General features: G+C 39.8%; 1 protein-coding gene across 4 annotated transcripts in view; it reads right to left on the bottom strand.

The window, feature by feature from the left end:
* The window catches only part of specc1 (sperm antigen with calponin homology and coiled-coil domains 1), a 73,527-nt gene that overhangs the window by 20,495 nt on the left and 34,674 nt on the right, over positions 1–18,358 (bottom strand). For 3 of the 4 annotated variants that reach the window (XM_040149849.1, XM_040149848.1, XM_040149850.1), the window contains 8 exons: positions 14,062–15,629; positions 10,657–10,864; positions 9,860–9,933; positions 7,213–7,388; positions 2,945–3,108; positions 1,320–1,420; positions 1,136–1,211; positions 52–196 (listed from right to left, as the gene is read on the bottom strand). In XM_040149849.1, the coding sequence (XP_040005783.1) occupies positions 52–196; positions 1,136–1,211; positions 1,320–1,420; positions 2,945–3,108; positions 7,213–7,388; positions 9,860–9,933; positions 10,657–10,864; positions 14,062–15,629 (2,512 nt within the window). The remainder of the gene's footprint in view (positions 1–51; positions 197–1,135; positions 1,212–1,319; positions 1,421–2,944; positions 3,109–7,212; positions 7,389–9,859; positions 9,934–10,656; positions 10,865–14,061; positions 15,630–18,358) is intronic. The other variant, XM_040149851.1, reaches the window with a different exon arrangement.

Genomic DNA, 18,358 nt, shown 5'->3' with positions numbered 1-18,358 from the left:
ACTACAGTATTTCAAAGTGTTTTGTCAGACAAAATTACTGGGTAATCCCACCTGAGCTTGCTGTTGCCTCGGTTGCAGCTGAAGGATGCTGTGCGGCTGCTGAGGGAGACGGGAGTTTTAATTACAGACTCTAGTGAAGGGCTCTTCCTCATAAGGCTATTAGGTTTTAAGTCTTCCCCACAGCCCGACAATTTATCTGGGGAATTGAAGAATGGAACAGAGGAAGGGAGGCACCGGACAATGTGAAGAATGAGTCAGAAACAGGGATCGTAATAAAGCAGATCTGACAAATCACACTGTATGAGGCTTTACATAAAAGTAAAGTAAGACTGCAACAAAACTCTGGGTAAGGTATAAATATTCAAGACCAGGGCATGGAAAAAGAAACAGACCAACAGGATATGAAAAGCAAATGCATACGTCTAACTTTAGAAATGAAAAGAAAAAGTTGCAGATTTTTCAAATCTACACAGAAATGTCACTGTGTGTCCAGGGGTGGTGAATGGGACTACCTTGTACCTTTAGTTTTCAGCCTAGTCTTCAAAACACAAAAAAATGACCCTACCTGAGGGCCTCTGCCTTGCCTGACCAAGTACTATGCTTTAGCCACTATCTGTACAAAGACACACCTGAAAACTGAGTAGGGTTTAAATCTAAAAACAGTTTCGGAAAAGGCAGGCATTGAAATAAGATCAGGACGCTGATGGAGACTTTTGGTCTGCTGTTTTACTGAAACACCTCAGTTTGTTAAAAATCAGTGTTTTGATCCTGAAGTTACTGAATGTGTCTCCCTCAAGAGCTGAAACATCTAATGACAGTAGGTGCAGACATTTTAAGATCATGTCACCATAAAATCAATTACACAATTACCCACAAAAACAACTGTAGTCAGATGTTTGCATTAAGTGGTTCTTCTTCATTTAACTTTCTGTATAGACTAATTACATTTGCCGTGTTAGCCTTAATAATTTCTAAAGGCACTCATTCATAGCAGTTCTTTGGCTGACAGTCCAATGACGTAAGAGCAGAGTGCAAGGCCCCTTCATTTGGTCCTGTACGACTGCTAAATGAATTATGGGTATACAGGCAAATTAAACACCATGACCACATACCTAGAACCATCTGTGTTACATACCATGAGGATGAGAGAATTCTCCCTGATTGATTCTTTTTTCCAATGTCTTTGATAGTGGCTTTATGTACGAGTGTCTCTAAGGGAACATAAAACAGAACAGGGATCTCATCATATTAAGAGTCTAAAACAATTTCACATACAGGAAGTGTTTTTAATTTTTAATGGACAATGTCTTGGTTTATACCTGGATAGGGGAGACGGCTGCAGCAGGTGCGGTGCGTACAGGAATCCCACTTAGCGGGCTTCTCGGTGAGGAATGCATTTGAACTGTGTGACCTGGTCCATCTGAGAGACCAAAAAATATTCAGTACGCATTGATTACACTATCAAAATAGCCTTGAGTATCATTTTCTAGTAAAGAATTGATGCATTCATCCTGAGACTCAATAATGTTACAGAGAAGATGGGCAGTGTTATGGCATCCTTTCTCTTTTTTTAGATTACAGATTGGCACTTTTCCTCCAAGTACACTTTTTGCATTGGCAGGTGGTGGAAGCAACAAAAGGTCGCTGGAAAATGACTCTTAAATGTTTTAGTAAAGCCCAAGATAATACAAAGTGTAAAAAGAGTCAATCTAGTGACTGTGGTAATAAATACAAGGCCTGCAGTAGAGAGTGAGGTATCAAACTGATATCAAACTTGAATACTGATAATTTTGTAGATTCAGTATCAAACACTGTCAAGCACCCATAGCTGAAATTTATTTTTTGGTCAGTTTCGTAGTCTTGTTTACTAATTCTCTGATTATACACTCAGTGTCCTCTTTATTCGGTACACTTGTACAGTCGAATGCAATCCATTACAACTGTTCTGCCATCAAGGCTACTTTTAAGATACCTATAATGTTCAGTTTTTGTTGGCACTGTCACAGACATGTTCATTCAATTAAATGTTTTAGCACTGAGTTCATAAATAGTGTTGGTGTTGTACTGGACTGCATTAAACTGAGAGGTGTTTCTAATATTTCCCCCCCCTCCTTTGTGTAAATGGGATGGAGAAAAAATTAGAAACACCTCTCAATATAATGTACACCACCTTTAACTATGACCTCATTAATAAACATAAAATGAATTTTACACATTTTATACGTCACCAAATACCAAACATTATGAGCTTTGTGCAGATAGATGTTATGGCAGAGCAGTTGCATTGGATTACATTAGATTGTATGGGTTTACCTAAAAAAGTGACCACTGAGTAAATATTTTTGATTTAAGTTCAAGACTTCCATCCATCTATCTATCCATTAGCTATACCTGCTTATCCTTGAGCATTGTGGGGGGGGCTGGAGCATATCTCAGCGGACTCTGTATTTAACAATGGCTTTTATTCAGTTAAAAGTTCTGGTATTGCTGTTTGTGTTAAAATAATATTAAAAACTGATGCATTTTTGAGGTCTACTGTAAAATTTAAGAAAAAATGTTAATAATTAGAGTATGCCTGGAATATGTTTCATTATAATACACACTGAACTTTCTGAGAAAATGTCACAAGAGCAATCATCTCCACAGTGCAGCTGTAATTCAACTGAAACAAAATTAAATGAAAATACTTTGTGATCAGTCACAGATTTATCCAACACATGGGTGTCAACTGATTCTACTGACAAACACAGACAAATTGTCCAACCTTCCTGAGGTCATTTCAGGCCACACAGTCCACAACTGCATGGGACTTTGCTCCAGAGAAATGACAGATATCTATGCTGGAGATATCACCAGCTGTTCTCCTGTAGAGTTACACTCCTGTAGTGAATCTTCCTGTATGTGTGTATGCATGGGTGTGTGTGTTGAGGTGCTCATTGCTCACTCTGTCCAACAGTATCAAAGGACTTAATGAGGGATTTGACAGTAGCTCCAGGCTCTGTGTCGGCATCTCCACTGGCGTCTATGGGTGGCGTTGGAATCATGGAGATGCCACACCAGTGACGGCTGTTATCGGAGTCGGACACTCTCACCTCATCACCTTGGGACCTAACAGACAAAATGAACATGGTTGCAGTGTAGAGACATACACAATACATACACGAGACAGCATGTGCACATGTAAACCGGAGACTGGACTTTCAAAACACTCCCTTTACTACTTATCATATGAGATTACCTGCTGATAAGAATGAATGTTTTAAATAGGGTGCTTGAGTATAATGACAAAATCATGTGGTCATAGTTTAAAGTTTGATCTGAAGAACTGTAAATAACTGACCAACAGGAGCAGATAGACAGATCTAAATTTGGAACACAAAATCTGAGCAATCCAAACCTCAAGACACTCTCTACCCATTAGCCCTGGTGAACATTGGACTAGAGTCTATAGAGTGTAGATTTGGAGTATCTTTATCAGTGATGGATGAGGTATCAATGACAAGTAAGGAATTTCTGTCTTAAACATCGCACTCAACTCACTTCCAAATAGTGTAGACTGAGAGAGAGACACAACCACAGTAGGACTGGTGTAATTTCATTTATTCATTGACCTAATGAACAACAGTCAAACAGATGTACAATACACTTCTTTGTAATCTTTTACAGGCATAAAACCAGTCACAAGTCTTTCTGAGTCTCTCTTTGAAGAATAAATTATAAGCACATTCACTTTATTGTTCATTAAATGGCTTTACTATAGACAGAAAATTACCTATCACACTGTTACCATCTCGTTTTTTTCTCAATGTTGTTTTTGAGCATATCCAAATGTTGACATTTTGAGCACCAGTGCCTTATTTTCTGGTACAACAATATGGCTTTTAATAAAAATGCACAAATTGAATATCTGTGATAAAAGCTGGACTTAAAGTAGAACCTGAGATCCTGCAACCATATGCCAGTATACTACAACAACACAAAATATTCTGTAAGGGTTTGGCTCAAAGATGAAATAAATCAACGATGTGATAAGTGACATGCCATTCAAAATGAATGACAGAGTTTGAATATCTGATGTTGAAGAAATCTCTGAATATATTTAACAGTGTATCAAGATTGATCAATAAGGAAGAAATATCAGAACCTTGAGGGACCTATGATGTTCAGGTAAGTGATATTTGGTGGATTCTATATTCAACCACATAGACCTTTTTAATTTATATATCTAATTTGTCAGTAATGTTGCTGAAAAGTGGAATGATAGAAAATGAGTTCAACTCATCACTTGACATCTGCTTTAACAAGAAAAAAAAAAAAAAAAAAAAAAGATCCCGTTCAGGAACTTGTAGCACAGTCTCATTGGTCTTTGAGTTAAAATGGACCATCAACCTTTTCATTGGTTTGAGGAGAGTAAAAAATGACTCTGAGGTACAGCTGTCAGTGATTGTGGCAGTTCTAAAATCTAGTGTTGCCAATGCTTTGGATCTGCCAGCATGGCTACCATAAACATCATTCTGGTTATTATATCTGGCAGAAAGAAAAAACAATAATTTACAGTACATTACTGTAGATGATACCAGTATATCCACATGGAAGTCACCCGTTTATGGTGTTTTTGTGTTCTGTAGTGCCATCTAATGGCTAAATGCGACACTGCATTCAGTTTTATTCCAACCACAGAACCAAATACCAAGTCTTAAAATAAAGTTAAATTTTGTTTTGTTTTTACAGATCATAATGTCAAGTTTTGGAGTAAACAACCAGAGGTCAAAGTGAAATTAATTTTTGAGTAATATTTAATGGACTTGCAATTCTGTTGCGTTGCTCTTGCCTTGAAATACAGATTTTCTGATGTTACACGTCTGCCTCGGTTTGGCAGAATGAAGGGAATCTTAACTGTTTCAGCTTTGCTGGCTGAACATTTGCCAGTATTTTTCATACTTCACCCTGTTTTTTTCATGGTACTTTTTATAAACAGGTCACACACTTCCTACCTCCTTAACTTTCTAAAAGGCACAAAGCAGCTACGCACAGTATAAAAAGGAGAGACACTCAAACATATGGCATTTACTCAACACAAGTTGAGAAATTTACAAACATAACGAGTACATTCATTAAGAAATAAAAACACAGTATTATTATTCAAAAGGTTGCAAAACGTAAAGATATGGAGAAATGGAAACCAGATTCTGTGTCATGAGACTGTTTGCGTACAGACTACACTTCTCACTGTGGCTTAGAATAAGACTGGTTTACCATGTTGCATTTGGAATGACACAGAAAGCTAATAAGTGCAACAATAACACTGTCTTCACTTGGTGCTGAGGTGGAGGGCACTTCTCTAGTGCCCTTCTACTGCTGTCTTGGTATCAAAAGTTGTTCCGGTGCTTATTCTGAAAAGAAACAGAGGAAGATGAACTACTGTGTACAATTACTGTATGAAGACTATTTTAAACATTTACATGTGCGTTGTACATGTGCAGCAAAACTGGGGACATTACATTTCTTCTTAACATTGTTGTTATAAAATGCAGACCTCTGGGCACTGTTGGACTTTTTAAAATTGCTCCATGCATACCTCATAGGATTAATAAGGTCACTCATAATGTCAAGTGTGACTAAATCACCCGGTGATGAAGACACTATGCAAATTTATCTGAAGCAGATGATGCATAGCATGAGTTTAATCCAGTCATGCCGTGCAGACCATCCTGCTATTTAACCAAAAAAAGTAGGAGGGTTATTCATTCAAAGAACAGCAGGTGGCACCAGATACATCTACTTGAAAGGCAGGTTTAAAGAACCAGGCAAAGCAAATCGAAAGAGATTTAACAGTCCTGAAGGTGCAGTCAGCCAGCATATGGAAAGACAGACAGAGTCGGACAGGCTAAAGCAGCAACACGAAGCCAAACATAGATATGAAGGTCAGTGAGCAGCGGCATCACACAGGGCAGGGAGAGGCAGGCTGGCTGAAAGAGGGCTGACAGGGCAGGGAACTCACCTGGACTTTACATAGGGAGGCTTGTCAGAGGGACATCTTTTACTGAGTCATCACAGGGAGCTGCTGCAGGTGGGGAGCAGACGTAGCGTAACAGCTACTCTTGGGGAAAGTTTGCTGATTTAGCCATGGTCTAAAACCAATAATATATGTAATATACTATATTCACAGGGACTGCAGGAAATTTGAACAAGACATATATTTGGTTTTAAACCAAATATTACTATCTTTTACATACTAAAACTGCTCTCATGAGAATTGTGAGATGATATAGTATGAATGGCAATTCAAGTAGAAATCATTTAGAGATCATTTCCTTGCTTAAAGAATTATACCATGACTGGCCACACAGATAAACAGAGTGCTATATTGTAGCAGATCTAAGCAGACTTTGCCACAGGTACAAGTATATTGACCTGGCATGATAATGAAAGGGGACAAAACTGTCAAAAACACCATGCATGCTAAAACAATTATATACAGTTTACTCACACACAAACCAATGCTTCGCTCTTTATAAATACATCAATCACATTACTGCATGGCCACAGTGCAACAACACTACATGAATTATTAGATAGCATGATACATTGGTGTGGACTATTTTCACTGAAAAGTAAAGAGGACAGTTTTACACTGGCTACAGTGTTGCACTGTAACACTTTTGGATCAAAGCAGTATCTGTGTGTTGAGCAGATCTGCCACCTCATCTGCCTTGTCATATAATAATAATCACCTCTAATAAATATACTGTAGTTTAATGTGAAGTTTGAAGTTTGAATGTTACTACAGGGCAATGGTCAGTGTGGAAGAGGGAGACAGAGAGGGCAGCAGCTTAAAGGAGTAGAATACACAGAGGGAAATACCACAGGAGACTGCTCATTTACCGACAGAGTCTGCCAAATCCCAGGAAGCTAAACTCTGAAACATCATAGATTTAATTTTGTGAATTACAAAGAAATGAGCTAAATAATGCTATCCTCCTTTGATACCAGATAAGAATTTCAGAAACCTCTTAAGCAAGAGATTCTTGGGAGTTAAAATTATGATATATATTACTCTTTGTACTACATGTATAAAACATGGCACTGAATGAGGATATGGCAAGACTCTGGCAGGTATCTCATCTCCACATTGTGTTGAGAGAGGAAGGAACTTCAGCCCAATGAATGCTAAACGGGGGGGGGACTGGTGTAGTATGGTGGAGATGGTACCTGACTCCCTGCAGGGCCTCTAGGTCTGCAGAAAGCTTTGCGCTTCGATCCTGCTCCTCCTGCAGCTGCCTCCTGAGTGCACGCAGCTCCTGCTGAGCCTCCACCTTGATGTCATTGGCCACCACCACTGCTGTCTGGAGGTCTGCTTGGAAGCGGCGCCAGTCCTCTTTTTCCTCCTAAAGCCAAAAACATATGGATGAATACTGTGCAGGTGGATCCAAATATAGACACACAGGCAAATTCATACAGTCAGAAATGATCAGCTGACACAGGAAATGATTGTGAACCCCTTGGATTTAGTTGAATGTCAGCATTAAATGAAGTCTAACAATAGATAAATGAAATCTGATAAACGAATGATATATATTAAAAAATTGAACTTTCTTGTGTATTTACTGAAGACAATGGTAAAGCATTTACTGTTTAGGCTGGAAAAACTGCATGAACCTCTAGGATAATGACTGTGTTGTGACTGTTTTGCCCCATCACAATCCACATTTTGTTAACATCAGTATCTACTTTTAAAATAAATATCTGTGGAAGTAAAACATTATCCCAAACCAAACTTCAGAAAACTTGATAAAGGCTAGAAAGAAACACCCCAAGACAGAAAAAAAAAAAAAAAACTCTTTGGATTTGAACACCAAAAGAGAGGCAGAACAACAGGTGCACTTTGGTTTGCGGCAGGCAACTGACACTGAAAAAAGAACTGGAGATATCCCTTGGCACTGAGGTAAATATATGTAGGTCTATATTCAGTGTTGTAAAGGCAAAGATCAGTACCTTACAGATTACAGTTTTTTGGCTATGTAGCCACTACATTAAACGTTTGTACTGGAAAAAGTTTTCTACTGGGGCACATTGACTTCTCTTGGAAATTCATGTCTTTTAAACCTAGAATTTTCAACTTGATTTTCAAATTTTCAATACAGAATCTAGTAAGACTTGGGTGTCCATCAAACAACAGTCAGGCAAATACATGAAGAAATGAAAAGGTAGTTCGAGTGATCATTGGGCAGGCACTGCAGAAAATGCCAAGGAGGTGACAGTGAAATCCAGGAAGATGTTCATAGAAGAATACCATGGAGGCACCGAAAATCAGTGCCTGCCAAAAAATACATACTGAACAGCCTACCTGCATGTTCCACAATGCTACTGGAACAATACCCGGTGGAAAGACTTTTCCAAGGTTGAACATTTTGGCAAAAAGACGGGAAAAACTGAGCACTAGAACATCATCCTGACCTCAAAGTGATACTCCACCTGAAATATATCCTTTGAGTATTTCTAATTCACTCGTTTAGGGATTGATGGCTGGTCACATGAATTCAGTCAGTGGATCAAATTTGTTACGGCAAAAAACAGAAAAAGGCATCAAAATTCCATAGTATCTTTTCAGTCCACAAGTGAAAAATAATCCACTTCCCTGCTGTCCATCTACAGTGGCATGAAAAAGTTTGGGCACCCCTGGTCAAAATTTCTGTTGCTGTGAATAGTTAAGCGAGTAAAAGTGAATTTATTTCCGAAAGGCTTAAAATTAAAGATGACACATTTCTTTAATATTTTAAGCAAGATTACTTTTGTATTTCCCCATCTTTTACAGTTTCAAAATAACAAAAAAGGAAAAGGGCCCAAAACAAAAGTCTGGGCACCCTGCATGGTCAGTACTTAGTAACACCCTATTTCACAAGTATCACAGCATGTAAAGGCTTTTTGTAGAAGCTGAAAGTCTTTCAGTTCTTGGATTTTCACTTAATCTTCCTGCAAAAGTCTTCTAGTTCTTTGAGAGTGTTGGGACATCTTCCATGCAGTGCTCTGTTGAGGTCTATTCACAGATTTTCAATGATGTGTAGGTCGGGGGACTGTGAGGGTCATGGCAAAACCTTCAGCTTGCTCCTCCTGAGTTAGTCCATTGTGGATTTTGAGGTGTTTAGGATCATTATGCTGTTGTAGAAGCCATCCTCTTTTCATCTTCAGCTTTTTTACAGATGGTGTGATGTGCTCCTAGAATCTTCCTCAAGGTCTCTAGCAGTCAAACGGGGGTTCTGATTTGCCTTTCTAGCAATCCTATGAGCAGTTCTCTCTGAAAGTTTTCTCGGGCTTCCAGACCTCAACTTGACCTCCACTTTTCCTGTTAACTGCCATTTCTTAATTACATTACAAACAGAGGAAACGGCTACCTGAAAACACTTTGTATTCTGAACACTCATCATTTCACCAAAATATGGCTACGGCTTCTGTGTCATACTGTAGTCCTCCTCAAAGCTCTTAAGCCCTGTCAGAAGTGGCATATTTAATTTCTAAGGCAGTTTTTCTTTTATTATATGTCTAATGTAATGAGAAATTGGGAAATTGTATGTTGCAATTGTTTAACAAAGGTAGATCTGATCTCAGGATGTCACAATCACATGTTGCGTGGTCAAAATAGCTAAGTGAGTCAGCAGGTCATCCTCAATTTGTACTTTTGAAACTTTCTTTATATTTTCTTTCAAATAAATTGAATATTTTGTTTTGTTTACAACTGTCTTCTGTATTCAGTCTGTACTGTCTAAACTGCTCGAATGGCTGATTAAATAAATAAAATAAATAAAAACACCACAGGTGTGATAAAGGAGCTTTATGGGTCTGCATGTTGAAGCTTTCTTACCTTCATTTGTCTACTCAAGACTTTCAGTTGTCGTTCTGCTTCAGCTTTCTGCTCTTCCAGCTTTTTGACAAGATCTGAAATGATAAATTCAAATTCTTTGAGAAACACCTCCCAACCTCTGTACTGTAGATTCAGGCAGAATTTTACGAATTAAACGCAGTATTCACTACACAGTTTTCAGTGTATTGGAGATACAGCAGCCAATCTATAGTACAAAAGGATCATATAAAAGTAACAGTTACTGCTGTACAGTATTAGATCTGTCTGGAAAAGTTTCTCATTGCAATCGGGTTAGTCAGTCTGACCGATCTGATCTCCCATGACTCATCAACAGTTTGTGAAAATACAGGATAATGTATCCAGCCATACAACATTTGCCAACTGCACTAACAGGAAGTCAAAGAGAGATGTATTACAGTATGTGCTCATTTTGAATCTCATTTTTTAATACCGATTCAGTTGCCAGTTTATAAGGTAAATTATATGGACTACACCTAGTTTAAACTAATCTATTCTATTACAACAGCCCTGCTATAAATTCTACCTTCATGAAAGTCATAATGTTCAGTTTTTGGTGGAAATGTTTTTGAAGTATTGATTCAACTTGTATTGATTCAAGGTGTAATATTTTTTCCACCCCATTTATATAAATGAGGATATACTGAAAAAATCTGTCAGATTAATCGGTCAGTGATTAGAAATCACTGACCGATTAATTTGGCTAGATTACATTTAAGACTGCAGGTTAGGACTCCACAGAGCCGTAGAGAACTGAACAGCAGGTGAAATGAACATACTCTCCATGTCCAGGACGGCTTGGTTGGTGTGACAGTTGACGGCCCTCTGCTGCTCCACCTGGTCCTCCAGTTCAAAGATGGTCTCCTTCAGCTCCTTCACCTGGTTCTCAGCCTGGATCCCAGCCTCTTCCAGGGAAGTCACCTGGCTATTGAGCTCCTGCTCCCTTCTCTCGGCCCACTCCTGAACCTGCTGGCATTTGGCCTCCACCTGTGTATGTGTACGCATTTACATTAGCATTTACTTTAACTCATTACATTTACATTTATGCATTTGTGAGACATACAGCATGGTTAGTGCAGAAAGGGGTTTAAACAAAAAGACAGTGTTTCATTTTAAAGTCATTGCTGGCTGTTTTCACTGCTCTGATTAGATGGGAGTGGGAGCACCTATGTCATGAAAAAATTAGTTATGATATCTTCCAGGCATCTTCATGGTGTCAGTTTGATTTTGATGGTTCTTTTCTACATCTCTATCTTTCCAAAGATTAGACAAAGATGCTGCCCACAAAAACGTTATATGAAACAAGATTTTTGAGTGTCACTGAGGGCTGGATGTGTGTGTGTGTATATATGTGTATGAGGAAACCACTAACCAAAATGTAATTCAGTCAGGCTAAATTATGTTTGTCTGATATGTTAGACTGTTTGGTCTGATGAAAACAAACTATTAGTTTTCATTTACAAACAAGCAGTAGAAAAGTATAAGTTATCATAGTGACTCTAATTAGCCTTAATGGATTGCATGTTTTGCAATGTGACTACGGCGCATTAATACACGTTGCATTGCTGGTGCTCAAAGAATAGAATTTTTGCCCTAGCTTCCAGATCTGTCACTTAACTTCTACTAAGTTCTTAAAGCTCAATTATGACAAAAGTCACACAGAAATAAGGGTTAATGTCGCAACTTAATAAAAGCGGTTATGACCACACAGTATGGTTCACACAACCATGTCTGACAATGACCATTTGGCCATAGTGTAAATAAGCATCATGCAAAGACTCATGGAAGTAAGAGTTCAATACTTTGCATCACTGTGTTATTTGCTCCAACTATTGAAGCTGCAGTCAGCGTACCATGATGATTGAGGTCATCCAGAGACATGACATTGTAAAGCAGGTCTCTGTAAGCATAATACAGCTCCGGAAAAAATTAAGAGACCACTGCAATTTTTTCTGAAATCATCATCTCTACATGTAGGACAGCCATTCCACTCCAGTGTCTGTTGAATTCCAAAACAAGCACACCTCATTCTACTTAATGAGGTACTGATTAGGTGATCACCTGAGCCATATCTTATTTAACAAGGAAAAGAATAAAAATCACTGCTGTGGTCATCACTATCCTCTTGCAATAGGACCAGCTGGATAGAAAAAACAGTACTAGCAGTACATCAAAAGTAATTGGAATCAAAAAATAACTACTGACCATGCCAAAAGAAAAGTTTTGAGTGAGGTAAAGAAGAGTTCAATTCTGGCTTTACTGGCAGAGGGATACAGTGAGCGTCGGGTTGCTTTCATCCTTAAAATTTCTAAGACGGCGGTTCATAAGAACAAGGTCAAGCAGCAGACATTGGGAACAACAAAGCTACAGACCGGCAGAGGGCGAAAACGACTCTCCACTGACCGGGATGACCGCCAACTCATTCGAATGTCTCTCAGCAACTGTAGGTTGACATCAATCCCCAACTCTGAGGATTGGTTTTTCCAGCAGGACAATACTCCATAACACACAGCTAGGTCAATCAAGGTGTGGATGAAGGATCACCAGATAAAGACCCTGTCATGGCCAGCCCAATCTCCAGACCTGAACCCCATTGAAAACCTATGGAATGCGATCAAGAGGAAGATGGATGGTCACAAGCCATCAAACAAAGCTGAGCTGCTTGAATTTTTGCGCCAGGAGTGGCATAAAGTCACCCAACAGTAATGTGAAAGATTGGTTGGGAGCATGCCAAGACACATGAAAGCTGTGATTGAAAATCAGGGTTATTCCACCAAATATTGATTTCTGAACTCTTCCTTACTTAAAACATTAGTATTGCGTTGTTTAAAAATGAATATGATCTCTTCTTTACGTTAAACATTAGTATTGTGTTATTTAAAAATGAATATGAACTTGTTTTCGTAGCAGTATTTGAGGTCTGAAAACACTGCATCTTTTTTGTTATTTTGACCATTTCTCATTTTCTGCAAATAAATCCGCTGAAGGACAATATTTTTATTTGGAATTTGGGAGAAATGTCAGTAGTTAATAGAATAAAACAAAAATGTTAATTTTACTCAAACACATACCTATAAATAGTAAAATCAGAAGGAAACTGATAATTTTGCAGTGGTCTCAGAGCTGTATATTAAAATAAGTGAATTATGTTGTTATGCAGAACTCTCCAACTGCAACCATGTGGCTCTATTAGATAAAGATGTTTAGTGAAGTTATGGAGTGGCCTCACCCACACACCCATATGGCAGAGGATAGGAGTGTGACTCAGAGGGTCTTGCAATGGTGATCCACCCTACTGTTGGCACCACTGTCATAGTTCAACAATGACGACATCACTAAGCTGATGGTGACATGCCTAACTTTGGAGCAACAACCAATAAAATGACACCACAACAACACTCCCTTAGCCTTTCTGGTGTTTGTGCTGTTGAAGGGGAAAATCAGAGTGACAACTGAGACACATATGAAAACAATTTGTGTTAAAATGAGTTCATGTCTTGCGCTGGTGAAGGGAAGTACCCACCAACAGCTGTGAACCCTGTTAAATGGTCATGTTCAAACCATCGTGGAAGATGTGTGTCCTCATATTCACGTTCAGTTGGTAATGATTGAGCCAAGAATTATAAAAAAGGTCACACTCACATTTTTTAATCATTAGCATTAATGATAAACTATTACTAGGAAAATAACTAACATTTTCATTTCTTTCAGTGTTATTCCTAAAAATGACTGCATTACAAGTGGAACATTTAAACAAAAGGCAAATAAAATGTTTGTTGACAGTAAATGTGGATGGAGAGATTGTTCTTTAAGGAATTCCTAAACACTTTGTCAAATACAACACAACTGAGGATCTAACTAACATAACAAAAAGTTTTTTTTAACATAGTGAGTAACACAATTCATGCCCTGGTTTATACACACACCACTTTGTACAACAAAATGGGAGCACCAAGTGGAAAATGTTTTAACTGTACAGAGACATCCTCTAACCAGAAAACTGTCCAGTTTTAAACAAACTCATATAAATACTTGCTGACAACACTTGTTTCCAAACAAACAACATGTTATAGTCAATGATAAATACTAATGCTTTCTGTGGTATTCTGACTGAATTCCAATCTGTAAGTATTTCGTAAACAGTAAAACATGGAAACTGAGTTGTAACCCTGCATCCCTCCTACCTTGGACATTGTGGCTTGCACATGCTCACTCTCGGCTTGGGCCTGTAGCAGCTCCTGCCTCATTTCTGTCAGCTCCACTTCCAGCCTGTCTCTGTCAGTGTGGGCCGTCTTCAGCAGGCTTTGCAGCTCAGTGCTGTCACTGGCACATTGCATGGCCTTCAGCTCACCCACCTTTTGTCTCTCAATGTCCACCTGCGCCTTCAGTCTACTGTTCTCCAGTCTGAGGCAGTCTGCTGTTGCCTTCTGCTCCTCTGCAACTTGTACTGCCTGACCTCCAACTTCCAACTCCCTATCCAGCTGGGCCTGCAGCATGGCCATCTCCTCTCTGAGGCAGCGCACCTGGCCCTGGGCCTCCTGGTGCTCCTCTTCTAGAGCCCGCAGACTGCCTGTCAGCTGCTGCTGGATGTCCACCAGCTTCTCCCGTTCAAAGCGTGAGCTCTCTACCAGCTCGGCATACCTCTGCTCCAACTCGGCAAGCCGAGGCCCTTGGCTACCCAGCTCCTCCTCCCTCTGGGCCTGAGTTTGGGCTTGCTCCTGAAGTCGGACAGCCAGCGCCTCATTCTTCTGTGCCAACACCTCCAGACGTTCTCTCTGCTGTTGTAGTGAGGTCTGCAGGAGGCGCTTCTCCTCAGCCAGACGCTCGTTCTCAGCCGTCAGCTCCTGTACCACTTGCTGCTGGTCGGCCAACTCCTGCAGAGTTGCCTGCAGCTCCTCTGCTGTGCTGTGGTGGCTCTCCTCCATCTTGTGAATCTTTTCTGTTAGAATCTGCACTGACACATCCTGCCCCCGTTCAATTCTTACTGCCCCAGATGCAACGACTTCACCACTGACACCACTGCTCACTGATTCTGAGCATGAAGGGATCTTCTCAAACTCTGAGGAGTCAGGTGATGGTGAGTCCTTGGTGATGTCAGAGCTGGAAGAGACAGAGGTTTTGAGTGGGCTGGCAGTAGAAGGGAGACTGTCTTGTTGTGGAGCTGAGGAGTTGGAGTCTATAGGCAGGCCATTCACCAAAGGCTTGGAGGGGGAGCTTGTATTTGTACTAGAGAGCAGAGTATCTTCCAAGCAAAGCAGCTTTTCCTTCAACACTTGGTTCTCCTCCCTAAGGGCTGCCAATTCTTTCTGAAACTTCCCATTCTTCTCCCTCAGCTCCCCAACCAGAGCAATAGCCTCCGTCACCTGTCCCTGCTCTCGATCTGCAGCAGGCTCTTGATGTGAGACAGAAGTTGGTGATGGTGAAGAGGAAGCAGTGGAGGCTTTACCTTTGCAGCGCTGCAACTCCATCCTGAGATTGCTGATCTCTAAGTCTTTAGCCTTGGCCTCAGCCAGCAGCTCTTTCACTTGGCACTCCAGAAGGCTCCTTTCTTGGCCCTCTGCATCTCCACGGGACTTGGCTGAACTACGTGTCTGCTTTGCCAGGGTGGAGAGGCTAGAAGTGCTGGCACTAGAAACCATTCTCTTATTGGAAGAGCTCCTCAGCTGGTCCCTCAGAGAGATGCGGTCTCTTGTTATGGTAGAAGGGATTTCTCTAGGGGCTGGGATACCGGACTTCTTGGCCACTTGAGCACCTGCAACACAGACCGAAACAAAAGTACATATTGAGACCGTGTTCAAGTACTTAAGAGATCAAATCAGAATCTAAATTAGTTCATTCACAAAGCCGCTGAGCTATTTGATTTATTACTGTAAATATAATATGCAAAAGGTTTTTAATCCACATCATTATATCAGCTATGGAGCCACTGACAAGTGCCTTTTTTTGGAGTTTAACTGAATTCTAGTTCATGAGTCACAGAAGCTTCCTATATGCCAAATTATGAAACAATTTAATTATCCCTTTAAAGTTAAAATCTTGAAACCTTGTTAATAATAACTGATAACTGTTACCTACATTCACAACTGAGCAATAGTAAATGTAAAAAAAAAAAAATCTACATTATTGATCTCAAGTTACATAAAAAGTAACAATACATACATGTACAGAATATTTATAAAGTCATAATATGCTAATTTTGTTTAGACCAGTCAGATACACAAATTTAATTCTATAGAGAAACATGCATTTAGCTAAATCAAATTAACATAAAGATCCACTTGGACTGCAAATATGTGGATTGTCGCAACTCAATGATAAAACTTTTCTCAGCCAAATTACCGTATAACAGGCCTGACACTGAAAAGGGAAGGTTAATGGAATCAGCATACAGACGTGCTGGGACCATGAATTTGTTAACATCGTGTAATGACACTAATTGAATAGACAGTGTGTCACATTCATACTCTTGTATTATTCAGCAGTTTCATGTTGCTGGTCACTGTACCCTATTCACATATTCTCTGTTTGGACAACAGAGCATCTGCCTGGCACTGTCTGTCTGTTGCTGTCTGTGGTCATTCATTGTCGCAGCAGAGCTTAACTGTGGCATTTCAAAAGGCATCAGCGGGGGCCGCTAGCGCGAGCCTTTTCCAGACCCCTCTCAAATATGAAGAGCATTTACTGATGCCTGGCGTGAGCTGGGTGCTGCCTGAAAAACGTTTTTTTGGTTTGTTTTCAGATCATCAGCAAACAGCGGAGCCGACACAAGGGGGTTGCTTGTTTCAAAGGATGACAAAGGTCCCTGTGCATGTGGCGCGTTCATGCACAAAGCAGCTTAAGCAGTGCACAGACAAAGACAGCACTGTGTCTTTCATATGCATACATCATAATCAAACCCACAGAGCAGAGGATAGACAGACAGCCTGTGTGAAGAGATAGACAGTGCATCACCCAGAGCAACATGTGCATATGCGTTCCACACACACACACACACACACACACACACACACACACACACACACACACACACACACACACACACACACACACACACACAAATGACCTAATTTGGAATGGAAATCCTTTACCCCTGTGGGTTCTTTAAGTACTCTGCCATTGATAAGCACTTTGCACAGACTATCCCCTTATTGAATAAACTGGCGACTGTGGCAGAAGCTGCCAACACTGGCACAATTTCTGGGGAACAAAGTCATTTAACATTCCCAGAGTGTGCATCTGTAGCTGAGAAACTGAGGTGCTTTAAGTCACTGCTGTAAATGTAAAATCATGAATATATAGATTTAAAACAAAATTCAGTTCAACATTATAATGATAACCAAAACACAAAGGTTCAGATTTAAAAGAAAAATCTAGGGATATAAATGAATGGATGAAGAATCAGAAACTCAGCTTCATCAGCTCTGAACGTCACTGAGATTACACTCTCGGTTAAAAGCCACTCTTTAAAAAGAACTCCAACCTGCTTGGATTGAAGGAATGCTGTCATTTAAATTCAAATTAACAAAGGAAGCACTTCATCCCAATCAAATGAATTTGCTACTGGACAAGTCTACACTTCACAAAGATCCAGAGTGCCATTAAAAATCTACAGTCACTTCTTTCTGCACTTCACAGAGGATGACTCCATGACTGACAGAATGAGGACAACATGCACTCCTAAATTATGTACTGTCACATGGAAGTTATTAAACACCAAATCCGCACTGTGTTATAAATGATTATTTGCTATGCCCTACAGGAAGCATCATCCAGACAGTGCAGAAAAGAAAGAAATATGTAACAGCTCATGCCGATTCTATGGCCACTTGACATATTCTCATTAAAGGTGGCAATAAAGAGAGGGACAATAGATCCTTGTTAGAAAGAGAAAGGAGTCTGATGTGATTAAGATCAGTCCATTCCCATCGGGATCAGTGATGCCAGAACTGGGACTTTAGGACAGCCTTTTTATTTGCTGTTCCTTCATATTCTGTTTTCCTCTTGCTCTTGGTGAATTAAACCCAGATGGAGCGCATTAACTCACTCATCTTTAGATCACCCACCTCTAACCATGACAGCATCACAGCTGCTTAATGTGAACAGAGAAATGACACAAGTCTAGATGTTAGGGGCCAACACATGCAAGACAGCAGGATCCTAAAGAGCCACTAGCATAGAGTGTCAGATAGTTGGAGAAGCTCTGAATTGGACACCAAGGACTCATAGCAGAGTTTGCTTTGTGTTAGACTGTATCACAAATTCTGGCTGTCATTGCAGAGTATGCACTACGATATAATTTTAATCCAAAACCAATGATGTTTTCCGTCTGCATCATCCATTACAAATACAAAAATGCATTTTTGTACCACAAATACAGGTGCAGAGCAGGTTAAACCTTTCATAAGGTTATTAAGTGTGTTTAAACACTATGATTATATTGACCTATGTATTAAGTGACATACTCCAAGAAAGCCACTTCCA

Source organism: Xiphias gladius, chromosome 17 (assembly GCF_016859285.1).
Source record: "Xiphias gladius isolate SHS-SW01 ecotype Sanya breed wild chromosome 17, ASM1685928v1, whole genome shotgun sequence".
Lineage (NCBI taxonomy): Eukaryota > Metazoa > Chordata > Actinopteri > Istiophoriformes > Xiphiidae > Xiphias > Xiphias gladius.
Note: the sequence above shows the minus strand (reverse complement) of the source record. Positions and strands in the feature narration are given on the sequence as shown.